The sequence below is a fragment of the Schistocerca cancellata genome, chromosome 3 (assembly GCF_023864275.1).
Source record: "Schistocerca cancellata isolate TAMUIC-IGC-003103 chromosome 3, iqSchCanc2.1, whole genome shotgun sequence".
NCBI classification, from domain to species: domain Eukaryota; kingdom Metazoa; phylum Arthropoda; class Insecta; order Orthoptera; family Acrididae; genus Schistocerca; species Schistocerca cancellata.
This window is the reverse complement of record NC_064628.1, coordinates 943,778,614-943,792,827: the sequence shown is the minus strand read 5'-3', so window position 1 is coordinate 943,792,827 and position 14,214 is coordinate 943,778,614. Positions and strand designations below refer to the sequence as shown.

The 14,214-nt window shown below is 45.5% G+C and overlaps 1 protein-coding gene across 1 annotated transcript in view; it reads right to left on the bottom strand.

Moving 5' to 3' along the window:
* LOC126176670 (collagen alpha-1(I) chain-like) overlaps window positions 1–14,214 on the bottom strand; it is a gene marked incomplete at its 3' end in the record, with an annotated part of 308,515 nt that overhangs the window by 39,032 nt on the left and 255,269 nt on the right. The window contains exon 7 of the mRNA XM_049923829.1: window positions 12,318–12,467. Within this exon, the coding sequence (XP_049779786.1) occupies window positions 12,318–12,467 (150 nt within the window). The remainder of the gene's footprint in view (window positions 1–12,317; window positions 12,468–14,214) is intronic.

The following is a 14,214-nucleotide window of genomic DNA, read 5'->3' as shown; positions in this document are numbered from 1 at the left end:
ACGGCAAGGAAAGCGTTTCTGAAGAAGAGAAATTTGTTAACATCGAGTATAAATTTAAGTGACAGGAAGTCGTTTCTGAAACTATTTGTATGGAGTGTAGCCATGTACGGAAGTGAAACATGGACGATAAATAGACAAGAAGAGAATAGAAGCTTTCGAAATGTGGTGCTACAGAAGAATGCTGTAGATTAGATGGGTAGATCACATAACTAATGAGGAGGTATTGAATATAATTGGGATGAAGAGGAGTTTGCGGCACAACGTGACAAGATGAAGGGACCGGTTGGTAGGACATGTTCTGAGGCATCAGGGGATCACAAATTTAGCACTGGAGGGTAGCGTGGAGGGTAAAAATCGTAGGGGGAGACCAAGAGATGAATGCACTAATCAGATTCAGAAGGATGTAGGTTGCAGTAAGTACTGGGAGATGAAGAAGCTTGCAAAAGATAGAGTAGCATGGAGAGCTCAATAAATTAGTCTCAGGACTGAAGACCACAACAACAACAACAGAACCGAATCTGCACTTTAAGATTTCTTAGAGGCGTTTGCAATTTGTCCCACCAGGGGTTAAAAAATGACATGGACATGTGGAAGACCATGTGTTCAAGAGAAACTGTCTGCTTCTTTACACTATTAAATATCTTTTTACCTAAATATGTAACTGTTTTTTTTCTACAAATCCGTTAACTAAAGCAACCTGTATTATCATATTAATTTCTTCGTACACTACAACACTGTTGTGTCCTAACATTGCATTGGATAAAACACTGAAGAAAAATACGCACGTTTGTGTGCAGCTGTGTGGCAGACCTCATCTGCAATGACAAATGTCAGTTTTGAGCCCAACCTTTGAATTTGGCAATCTAGAAAATTTAACGGAACGTCATCTGCATATTCTACTGAAAAGTAATTTTTTTTCATGAATGCAGTTAAAAGCTAATGGTGCTGCCGGATCGTCGTCATAATTACCTTGATCAATAATGAAGACATCAGCTGTTGTAAAGGAGAAATGTTTACAAAGATTTTTAAGTACACAAGACATTTGTTCTCTAAACTATTCATAAAAATATCTGACAGAATGTCAGATAGGCTAGAGTCCATAGCGATCCCATCTTTCTGGTGATATGTTTTTCAAGCGAATGTAAAATACGTAAATGGCTTGGCTGTACTGAGTTTTCCTAAATTTCCAAAAAAAGAAAGAAAAAGAATTGAGACAGAAATTGTTCTGCAGAGGGAATATTTATATTGAGATTCTCGACATGGAAGGAAGCAAGTACTGCACAACTTGGAAGGTCTAAACTTCTCTAGATGGCACCATTTCGTAACTTTTTATGTTGTACGAATGATGAGATGTAAACGAGCCGTATTACAGAAGCTATTAAGTAGTTAGGGTTTGAAGAAAGTGACAATTCTGCAGGTCGGAAGGGAAGGGATTTTGAAACAAGATTCAGGGAGCACAATTATGCAACTAAAAGCAGTGACCGCCGCTTGAGGGAAAGTTCTATTTGAGATAGTTTAAACAGTCTACATTTGGAACCTAAAGGCAGAGATTTGGACGTCTTAGAAGATCCAGAAATTTAATGCTCATTCACTTAGTAACCCAGAATATATAATTAATGACCAAGTAAAAACAAATAGAAAATGGTTTTTCAGCATTTTTGATGAGCTGTTTTCTTAATTTAACTTTTAAATTTATCACTGGTAGAAATGTAATACCTTCTGTATTACTTGCGACGTACACATAGTGCCAAATAAAACGAGTATATTTGTAACTATGGTTTTATCCATGTTATTAATTTCATTACTTTCATTTTTTACCCTTTAGCTTATGCCTTAAGTACGATTTACTTTACCTATATGTTGGCATGAGCCACACACCATATTAATTCAATATAAAATTCTGTTCTTATTGTAAAATTAATCTTATTAAAAAGTAATGGTTTACTGTCCTCTACTGGCGAGCCGTAGCTCCACCACGCACACCCCATCTAGTTGTTACAACCCCCCCCCCCCCCTCAGTTCAGGGGCTGTAACATGTCAGAGTGGCCGATAGGTATGATGTGGGTGAGAAGGGTGACTCACGCTGGAGCATGCAGAGAATTACAGGCAAGTGCGTCACAGATTTTATGACATCGACGGTACACGGGCGATGGCGCGATCCCATGTGAGTTGTGCGGACATTTGCCACGCCGGACATTTGCCACGATTTTACTTGTTCCGAAGGTTTGGGTCCCTTGTCTCTCCCCCTCCTCCTCCTCCTCCTCCTCATCGCTTACTGAGCCTTTCCTCTGGTTTACTTAACATAGAACCAGAATATCTCTGGATTTTCCGCCCCATTTCTAGATAGAGTTAATTTCGAGCCTCATTAAAACTTCGTCAATCTTGGAGACTTTGCGTTCGTCTAAATTATACTTGCCTTTTTCGGTGTTCCTGCAGCAGCTTTCTGTCGTGTTTTGTGTACCATGGGGGATCAGTTCCGTCTCTTATTAATTTATTTGGTATGAATCTCTCGAAAGCTATTGATACTATTTCTCTGAACTTAAGCAACGTACGGCATTCACTTACATAGTTTGGAAAGATTGGAGACTGTCTCTTAGAAAGACGTCATCCGAATTTTTAGTTGCTTTTATAAATAGATATATTTCGCGTTTAGTTTTGGTGAATTTCTTTGTTACGGAATTGAGCCTCGCTACGACTGTAATCCCTATATCCGTCGTGATGCTCAGGATTATTTGTGGCTAAGAGGTCAAGTGTGTTTTCGTAACCATTTACTATTTGAATGGCCTCGTGAACTAATTGTTCAAAATAATTTTAAAAAAGCATTTAGAACAATTACGGAAGTTGTTTTCTATCTACAATAGGGTCTGAAAATGTATTTTTGTCAACATACGGAAGGTAGATTGAAGTCACTGCCACCTATAATTGTATGAGTAGGCTACATATTTGTGATGAGACTCAAGTTTTCTTTGAACTGTTCAGCAACTGTTTCATCTGAGACTGGGGGTCGGTAAGACGAGCCAGTTATTAATTTATTCAAGTTGTCGAATATAACCTCTGCCCATACTAAGTCACAGGAACTATCTGCTTCAATGTCGCTTGTAAGATGAAACACACATTACATTATTTTTCCTTAAGTTGTGCTTCTTGTTTCTGTTGTAGTGCAGATCATTGCAATTACGGCTTTTCCCTCCAAAACCTGTGACCCTGTAAATACCAGAGCTAAACGATGTAGAACAACAACGTACGTTACAAGGATAGCATTCTGTATTACTTTATTTCCTTATTTCTAACATTTTAAAATTGTACGTCGACTTTAGATGACATGTCAGTTATAGATGTTGTTATATTTAGTGAACGTAGTTTCAGTCATGTTTTGAACATTGTCCCGCTACACTTTATTTACTAATGTTTCGCCACAAGGGATATCGGATTTTAGAGAGTAAATTAATATGGAGTATGTAGTTCTTCTTTTCAAACATTCACATATACATTTCTTCTTTCCTTATAGTCTTTTGGGGCATGCAGTTGTAGTAATTAAAGTAGGCACAAATGCAGTGATCAAAAAGAAATGATTAGCGTACATTCGCATTCTCTTTACATCGTTCCTTTCTTGCAGCTCCCATGGAGATGGACTGTTTCTGTCGCAATCAGTAAGCGTGAAAGTAAGCTACCGTACAGACAGAGGTAGCTATATTTATACTTGGCAGAACTAATTATATACTGACATAATCGTCGGTATTGCTTTCGTTTGTCAAAAGCTATAAATATTTCGATTTCGGAAAAGAAGCTCTGTATTTGGCCAAGATGTCGAAGAAGAAGGTCCCTTACGTACTGGTTGTATCGAGTAAGATGTGGAGATGGCGGTTTGAAAGCGGACAGAAGAAGTACGAGGAAGGGCGTCCCTTACCTGAGGGATCCGCTACCTGGCGAAGGAGGAAGTGTGGCAAATGTCCGGCATTCGGAAGTAGCTCTCCACACCGCAGCGAAGTGGCTGCTGCCAGCGTTGGCAGACAGTGACCGCAGACAGCTATGCAGAACAGCGACACGATTGCCTCATTTTGAACCTCCGGGCTCAGTTTCGCTACGCCTCTGACGTAGTTCCTCTGGAGGGGGGCAGGTGGAGTGCTCTTTGGTAATTACAATGTCAGCTCTCTTCAGCTCGTTTCAGCACCTACACACAGGACAGTAGGCGCTGTTGTAACTACAGTGTAGGGGTTCTTCACAGCACATCAGTTCCCCTTGCTGCCCTGAGCTGTGTATTAAACCTGCCTCGCAGAATCATTTGCTAAATATCGACATCACCCGTGTCCGCCCCCAGTTGCAGTTCCGCCTGGAACGCGACAGCGATCGGACGTGTCGGTACTTCCGTGTAGTCGTAGCGCCGCAAGCCGTGTTTATAATAATTCTTGGATTGTGACCTGTGATATTCTCAGTGCTTCTTCACTACCGTCGTACACGAGCTTCCTAATTCACTGACAGCGGTCCCGACCGCTCATATAGTGCAGTTATGGCTCCCAGTGTACCTCGTAAGAATACCCTGTGTTTTGCATTTGAGAAATCTTCCGGGAATGTGCAACCGAGTTCTCTAGAAATCCATGACTGGATAGTAGATGTTATTGATATTACATCCGATCAGGTCCACACAGCATATTATGACATGGCGGAAGAGTGTTTCTTTGTGAAGTTTTTAGACCAGGTACAACTGGAGAAAATTTTGGTGAATACTGGTGGGAAACCAGAGTTCTGACATAGTGATCAGTCGGTGAGTACAGTTTCAATAACTAATGCTGACATTGAGTATAAACAAGTGCGAGTGTTCAATTTGCCACCTGAGGTTGAGAATTGTTTTCTTAGAGATGTCCTCGCCAAATACGGTGACATCCGACAGCTTAGAAACGCAAAATGGTCGAGCCGTCACAAACTCCAATGTTATAGTGGGGTTCGCTCAACTGACATGGCCGTTAAAGTCAATATCCCATCCTATATAATGGTTTGTGGTTATAAGGCTCATGTCATTTACAAGGGGCAAGTAGGCACTTGTTTTATCTGTAACACGAGTGGCCATTTACGTGAGGATTGCCCACGGCGAGTTGTCGTACTTCGAAACAATCTGCAACAACGACAGAGGTTAACATTGGCTGATGTCCTAACTCAAAATCAGACGCCTTCTGTGACTGACTCCCAACCGAGTGCATCTGTGTCAGAGGACAACGATCTCGGTAACAGCAACTTCCCACCCTTGCCTCAAAAACCCGTGGCCAGTCACCCCTTAGCCACCGGTGTTGCATTATCTGTCGGTAACAAACGACGACGTACTACTGACTGTAGTGGTTCCGGCGACCAGGTGGTAAAAAATCAAACCGATGAAGCGGAGCCACGGGCCTCCACACAGGACACTCATGTGTCGGATGGCTCAGTTACGACCCGCCAAATTCCCATTCAACCGCCCGACGCAGGAACTGTCAATACGAGTGCAGCCGAGTGTTTACAGCAATCCGTTCCGATGCCGCTTGCCGACTCGCCGCAGGTGGCCAACACACAAGAGGCGGCAGTCAGTCAACTGCAACTCGTAAACACAGCGGATGAAGCACGCGGTGTAGAACATAACATAAACAGCCGCCACCTCGAAACTGCTTCCAAACAACACGAGGACCCGGACAGCTGTATACAGACAGACAGTGCGGCTCCAAAAAAACACAGTGAGCCTACTGAAGCCGCGTCTTCGGACTCGTCGTCACCCGTTCCGAAGCAAGGACTTTCACATACTGCTTACAGCCATGACTCGCCGACTCCGCCGTCTTCAATGACACTTCGGACGACTTTGCGACGGCAAAATAAAGTTAAACCAAAGGACTCCGTATTTGGAAGTAACTCAAAAAGTGAAGTCAGCTCAAAAACTGGTACGAAACCTGCGGATGTAGGTTCGAAGTCCGACGGTGAAATGGTCTGGGCTTCCTACGCTTCCCATCACCCACAAGTTTGGGACGATCATGAGTCAAGCTTATAAGTTTTTGTCCCTGAACATTAATAGAGTTAGGACAGATTTAAAATTAGCAATGCTACGGCAGTTTATCTATGAGTCCGAAGCTGATATAGTTCTGTTACAGGAAGTGTCTATCTTAAGTTTTCATGTATCAGGATTTGCAACAATCGTAAAGACCGTGGCGGACGGGGGTACAGGTACGGCCATTCTATCACGAGACGGAATCCCAGTGAGCAATATCGAAATGTTGGACTCCGGTAGAGGCATAGCTAGCCAAATGTTTGGCGTCACCCTCGTCCATATCTATGCTCCATCTGGAACGACCTTAAAATCAGAAAGAGCTAACTTCTTTAAACAAGACATCATATACTTGCTACGCCGCAACCCAACCCAGTTGATAATTAGTGGTGATTTCAACTGTGTGACCCACAGGAAAGACCAATCGCCAAACTTTAATTACTATAGGGAACTACATGATCTGGTGCGTCACCTGCAGCTGAAGGACGCGTGGGAACTAAAATTTTCTACCCTGGTAAAGTACACGTACCTGACCACCACCGCAAGTAGCCGTCTAGACCGTTTGTACATCTCTGAGAACATTTGCCAACATGTTCTGGACGCCGATGTCATTCCGGCTAGCTTCTCCGACCACTGCGCCCTCTGTGTCACGATAAATCTCGCCAAACAGCATACTAAATGGCATAGGATTCCGTGGAGCCTAAATGTTTCTATTCTCGCCGATGCCTTGCTACAAGATGTCATCTCCACGACATGGGCGGATTGTCTCAAGCAATGCTACAGATATCGGAGCAAGATAGCCTGGTGGAATGCTGTGGTCAAACGGAAAATGCGATTATCCTTAAGAAACTACAGTTGGCAACGGGAGCAAGATGTCAAACGCACGATTGATTTTTACCAGACAGTCCTGCGAGAGTTGTATGCGACTACGACACCAACCAACGCACAGCTGACGACCATCAAACAAATAAAGGCGAAGCTTATAGGCATAATGCGAACGCAGCTTGAAGGACTGAAGATCAGATCTAAAGCAATATCGCTTCAAGAGGACGAACTTGCATCGCTGTATCAGCTCATAAAACATCGTGCCCATCGGAAGCGAGCTTTTATCGGGAAGCTGGACACAGATGATGGACTCCGTTTCACCCGACAGAGTGATATTCTTACTGCAGTTTACCGGCACTTCACGGATCTGTACTCGCAATGCGATACATATGGTGATGACGGCGGCGATATCGTGCGTGCTCTGCCCACAGTAGTCACGCCTGCGGACAACTCGGCGCTCGTACACGATTTTACTCCAGACGAAGTCCTTAAACTGATTTCTGGCTCGCCATCGAATAAATCCCCTGGCCCTGATGGTTTGTCACGGGAATTTTATGTGCGCTTCTGGCCCATAATCGGACACGCATTTACAGATGTTCTCAATGAAGTGTTGCGAGGGAGTGACGTGCCGGCCGAAATGAAGGAAGGCCGAATTGTATTGATACCAAAAAGCAAACACCGAAAAACCTTAGATAACTTCCGACCTATTACTTTACTCAATTTTGATTACAAAACCTTCGCCAGAGCACTCAACAGCAGATTGTCTCCGTTAATGAAGCAAGTGATTCACAACCATCAATCATGCATCCCTAGTCGCACTATTATGACGCCCCTTTCGGAATATAGAGATGTAATAGCCATAGCGTTAGTCACTAACGTGAATCTCGCATTGTTGCTTATCGACTTTTGCAAGGCTTTTGATCGCGTCCGTCACGAGTACCTCCTACAGCTACTGCAGCGGTGTGGTTTTGAGCAGCGGATTATAAATGTCGTGCAACATTTCGTCACGGGCATTACAACCAGAATCAGCGTAAATGGACAGCTTACTCAACCCATAGAGGTCCAAAGAGGAGTGCCGCAGGGGAGCCCTCTCTCCATGATGTTATTTGTTTTATCGCTCGAGCCGCTCTTACGCTCTATTCATGACAAACTTGCAGGCCTTTCAATCGCCGGGACGTCCTTCGTGGTTCGTGCTTACGCCGACGACGTCGGAGTGTTACTGCGCAACGACGGAGACGTATCAACCCTCAAGACCGCGGTAGACGAGTACTGTCGTGCTTCCGGTGCTAAAATCAACGCCGGTAAATGCACCTTTGTCAACATTCGAGGATTCGACGCAGTTAATATACCTTGGGCGAAGCGTGTCGAAACCCACACCACTCTGGGGATGATTATCGACAATGCCCTCTAAAAACGAATGCAAAAAATTGGAAGCAGGTCACCAATAAAATGCAAGGTGCCATCTATGAAAATAATTGGCGGTCCGTTAACATTCTCCAACGCCTACGACTCCTCAGCATATATATATTCAGTAAAGCGTACTATATGGCCCAACTATTTCCAGTCCCTAAGATGCAGGCCAAACACGTGATGAAACTCTCTAATAGATTTATCTGGCAAGGGCATCTGTTGAAAGTGAAATACACCACGCTGACGTCTTCCAGACAGGTCGGCGAACTAAACATGCCTGACATTAACCGAAAGTGTACTGCTTTATATATAAAACGAATCACCCATTTGTTGGACAAGGAACCTCTCAGCGTAACCAGTTGGCTCTTCCGAACCTTACAACCCACCGATATGCATCCACCCATTGATGTAGGTAAAATACACTCCTGGAAATTGAAATAAGAAAACCGTGAATTCATTGTCCCAAGAAGGGGAAACTTTATTGACACATTCCTGGGGTCAGATACATCACATGATCACACTGACAGAACCACAGGCACATAGACACAGGCAACAGAGCATGCACAATGTCGGCACTAGTACAGTGTATATCCACCTTTCGCAGCAACGCAGGCTGCTATTCTCCCATGGAGACGATCGTAGAGATGCTGGATGTAGTCCTGTGGAACGGCTTGCCATGCCATTTCCACCTGGCGCCTCAGTTGGACCAGCGTTCGTGCTGGACGTGCAGACCGCGTGAGACGACGCTTCATCCAGTCCCAAACATGCTCAATGGGGGACAGATCCGGAGATCTTGCTGGCCAGGGTAGTTGACTTACACCTTCTAGAGCATGCTGGGTGGCACGGGATACATGCGGACGTGCATTGTCCTGTTGGAACAGCAAGTTCCCTTGCCGGTCTAGGAATGGTAGAACGATGGGTTCGATGACGGTTTGGATGTACCGTGCACTATTCAGTGTCCCCTCGACGATCACCGGTGGTGTACGGCCAGTGTAGGAGATCGCTTCCCACACCATGATGCCGGGTGTTGGCCCTGTGTGCCTCGGTCGTATGCAGTCCTGATTGTGGCGCTCACCTGCACGGCGCCAAACACGCATACGACCATCATTGGCACCAAGGCAGAAGCGACTCTCATCGCTGAAGACGACACGTCTCCATTCGTCCCTCCATTCACGCCTGTCGCGACACCACTGGAGGCGGGCTGCACGATGTTGGGGCGTGAGCGAAGACGGCCTAACGGTGTGCGGGACCGTAGCCCAGCTTCATGGAGACAGTTGCGAATGGTCCTCGCCGATACCCCAGGAGCAACAATGTCCCTAATTTGCTGGGAAGTGGCGGTGCGGTCCCCTACGGCACTGCGTAGGATCCTACGGTCTTGGCGTGCATCCGTGCGTCGCTGCAGTCCGGTCCCAGGTCGACGGGCACGTGCACCTTCCGCCGACCACTGGCGACAACATCGATGTACTGTGGAGACCTCACGCCCCACGTGTTGAGCAATTCGGCGGTACGTCCACCCGGCCTCCTGCATGCCCACTATACGCCCTCGCTCAAAGTCCGTCAACTGCACATACGGTTCACGTCCACGCTGTCGCGGCATGCTACCAGTGTTAAAGACTGCGATGGAGCTCCGTATGCCACGGCAAACTGGCTGACACTGACGGCGGCGGTGCACAAATGCTGCGCAGCTAGCGCCATTCGACGGCCAACACCGCGGTTCCTGGTGTGTCCGCTGTGCCGTGCGTGTGATCATTGCTTGTACAGCCCCCTTGCAGTGTCCGGAGCAAGTATGGTGGGTCTGACACATCGGTGTCAATGTGTTCTTTTTTCCATTTCCAGGAGTGTACATTACAAACTACGACATGACAAGCAGTTTTTTCTTGAAGTATTGATGGACATTTTTCACGCAGGATTTACCGACGACGCACCTGTTATTAAAAAGATGGATATCTCCAATAGTCCGGAATCCCATTGAACTTAAATACCCGAGTGTTCATTGGAAGGCAGTTTGGGACAACATAAGTTTAACTGTCCACACTGCTGAAGTGGCGTCCACATGGTATAAAGTGGTAATCGATGTTATACCCACTAATGAAAGGTTGCATAGAATCGATTTAAGTGACAGTGATAAATGCGTCCGCTGTGACCTGGTCGACACCTTACGCCATCGCTTCACTTGTGGCGGTCATCTCATTAACTGGAAATTGGGTGCAGCAGAGGCTGGGCCTGATTACCCGCAGGAGCCCAGCCAGCCACTGCACCGACATCCTGCTCTGGCCGGACGCGAAACATTTTCCCGCTACCAAGAACAACACCGTGATGTGGATGTTAGGACAGTTTGTGACATATATCATCATCCACAATAGTGAAGATAATCTCATTAGTTTCGAGGCTTACATGAGAACGGCACTCTGGAAGATGAAACGTTACCCAAATTTCAGAAAGATGTTTGCTAACATGTTAGACATAAATTTTTGAAAAACAAGGCGTAGGGTAATTCTCGATGCCGGTAAGGACACAAATCACATGCAAGACTATGTAGCGAACAAAATACACAACGAATAATGGGTTATACCAGTTCCTAGGACAACTCCCGACTTCTCAATGGTGTTAGTAACTTCATTGTGACGTTTTCATTGACTTATGTTCCTGTGCATCTCTTGTTTTCCGTTTGTGTGCTCCAAATGACTTTGAGTTTGGACGGTTATGAATCAAATGTCATTCCAGTTAAGACAGTCAATTATATATACGTTTGCGTTTAGGTTCTATGTCTCTGCCTGGACTGAAGAGGCTATTGTCAGTTTACTATTTATGTTCTATTTTGTAAGCTTACAAATGGCACTTTATTGAAATGTGTTCTTCGGTCTATTGTAGGATACAATTCGTGTTGAATCCGTTCCAGCACTTCAATATTTTGTTTTTGTGATTATGTACATATGTGGTTGTTTTAATAAAGGAAAAAAAGGTAAAAAAAATGTAGCTGAGTGGTCAGGACGACAGAATGTCAATCCTAAGCGCCCGGGTTCGATTCTCGGTGAGAGATTTTCTCCGCTCAGGGACTGGGTGTTGTGTTGTCCTAATAATCGTCATTTCATCCCTATTGAAATCGAAAGAGTTGCACACGGTGAACGGTCCACCCGACGTGAGGCCCTAGTCCCACGACATTTACATTTTAACATCGCCGTGCCTGCCGTCCCATGTGCCTTAACTACTACCTTCCAGCCATACTTGCTCTAAACTTACAGGAATTTCCCAAATAGCCACCTTTACTCATTGGTGGTGCAGCACAGCGCACGCCATTCTACTTACGTGGTGTCGAGAGGCGCTATATTTATTCGTCTGCTAGCTGTCTGTATGTCATAGCGGTAATGATGTCCTTAGGTGAACACAGTAATTTCATGTATTGTAAGTTCAAACACTTGTTTGTTATAGGGTTGTACTCGTATTGCAGTGTGGTACGTATTTCTCTAAAAAATTATGAAATTTGGTTTGATAATATTGTGCTGTGAAAATACGTTTCTGCTTGTGTTCACATTTGTAATGTAACAATGTGTTATTAATTTAGCAAGTCATCTCATGAGCCACACCCGAAACATGTAATGAAAATTATGGTATTCCCTCAACATCTAATGATTATTTTCGTGATATATCAGCCTTTTACAATGATAATAATAATAATAATAATAATAGTCATTAAAATGGTGGCACGCCTCACTCACGACGTTCAGTCGTATTTAGAAAGCTGCAATTTATTAATGAGTCCATACTGAGTTAAAATGCGATACTTAACCTCACTGGCACTGCCAGCAAATAACACTCGTCATACATTAGATTAACATAATGTACATTAACTGTAGTGTACCTGATGTTGACAGTATGCCACCGAAACACTTTGTGCGGATAAATATTAGGAAAAAGTGTCGACGCAATTGAAATTATTTCATAAATTCGAAATACCGTTGTTTGCCTCAAAACAGTTCCCTAAACTCGAATAAAATAAAGCACCGTCAGTTTTTTCAGATACGTTTACCCACACAAAAAGGAGCACATGTCGCGCCCCGGACAAGGTCAACACGACGCCTACCTGGTGTCCGGCGGCGCCGGGCGCGCCTGCGGGGCCCGGGTCGCCCTTGGGACCTGCGGGGCCGGGCTCGCCCTGGCCTCCAGCCGCTCCAGGCAGTCCAGGCTCGCCCTTCTCGCCCACGGCTCCCGGGGGACCGGCCGTCGCCAGCGCCTGGACAGAAGCACGTCGTTACGCGCCGGCAAACGCCTCCGGCGCCGCCCTCAGCACTTACCTGGAGTCGTGCCCAACTGGTGCCTGGCCGCAGCATGCGCTGGAACGTCGCGCCGTGCCAATTGTCACACGTCTGCAGAGCGAGGCCCACCTTTTATTGACCGATTATGTCCCACCGTACTCATTTTCTTGATGGGAAGGAAAACTGGAGGTTATCGTAATGAAATCCAGTGCATGTTGAAAATACACTACTGGCCACTAAAATTGCTACATCAAGAAGAAATGCAGATGATAAATGGGTATCCATTGGACAAATATATTATACTAGAACTGACATGTGATTGCATTTTCACGCAATTTGGATGCATAGATCCTGAGAAATCAGTACCCAGAACAACCGCCTCTGGCCGTAGTAACGGCCTTGATACGCCTGGCCATTGAGTCAAAGAGAGCTTGGATAGCGTGTACAGGTACAACTGCCCATTCAGTTTCAACACGATACCACAGTTCATTAAGAGTAGTGACTGGCGTATTGTGACGAGCCAGTTGCCCGGCCACCACGGACCAGACGTTTTCAATTGGTGAAAGATATGAAGAATGTGCTGGGCAGGGCAGCAGTCGAACATTTTCTGTATCCAGAAAGGCCCGTACAGGACCTGCAACGTGCGGTCGTACATTATCCTGCTCAAATGTTGCGTTTCACAGGCATCGAATGAAGGGTAGAGCCACGGGTCGTAACATATCTCAAATGTAACGTCCACTGTTCAAACTGCCGTCAATGCGAACAATAGGTGACCGAGACGTGTAACCAATGGCACCCCGTATCATCACGCCGGGTGATACGCCAGTATGACGATGACGAATACACGCTTCCAATGTGCGTTCACCGTGATGTCGCCAAACACGGATGCGACCATCATGATACTGTAAACAGAATCTGGATTCATCAGAAAAATGACGTTTTGCCATTCATGCACCCAGGTTCGTCTTTGAGCACACGATCGCAGGTGCTGCTGTCTATGATGCAGCGTCAAGGGTAACCGCACCCATGGTGTCCGAGCTGATAGTCCATGCTGCTGCAAACATCGTCGAACTGTTCGTGCAGATGGTTGTCCTCTTGCAAACGTGCCCATCTGTTGACTCAGGGATCGAGACGTGGCTGCACGATCCGTTACAGCCATGCGGATAAGATGCTTATCTTGACTGCTAGTGATACGAGGCCGTTGGGATCCAGCATGGCGTTCCGTATGACCCTCCTGAACTCACCGATTCCATATTCTGCTAGCAGTCATTGGACCTCGACCAACGCGAGCAGCAATGTCGCGATACGATAAACCGCAATCGCGATAGGCTATAATCCGACCTTTATCAAAGTCGGAAACGTGATGGTATGCATTTCTCCTCCTTACACGAGGCATCACAACAACGTTTCACCACGCAACGTCAGTCAACTGCTGTTTGTGTATGAGAAATCGGTTGGAAATTTTCCTCGTATCAGCACGTTGTAGGTGTCGCCACCGTCGCCAACCTTGTGTGAATGCTCTGAAAAGCTAATCATTTGCACATCACAGCACCTTCTTCCTGTCGGTTACATTTCACGTCTGTAGAACGTCATCTTCGTGGTGTAACAATTTTAATGGCCAGTAGTGTATAATGGAAGTAAAAAATGTCCGCCTTCCACGAACACAGATTTTCTTTTACTTAATCCCCAAACACGTTCCAGCAGAGTTATGGCATCCGCCGTGGT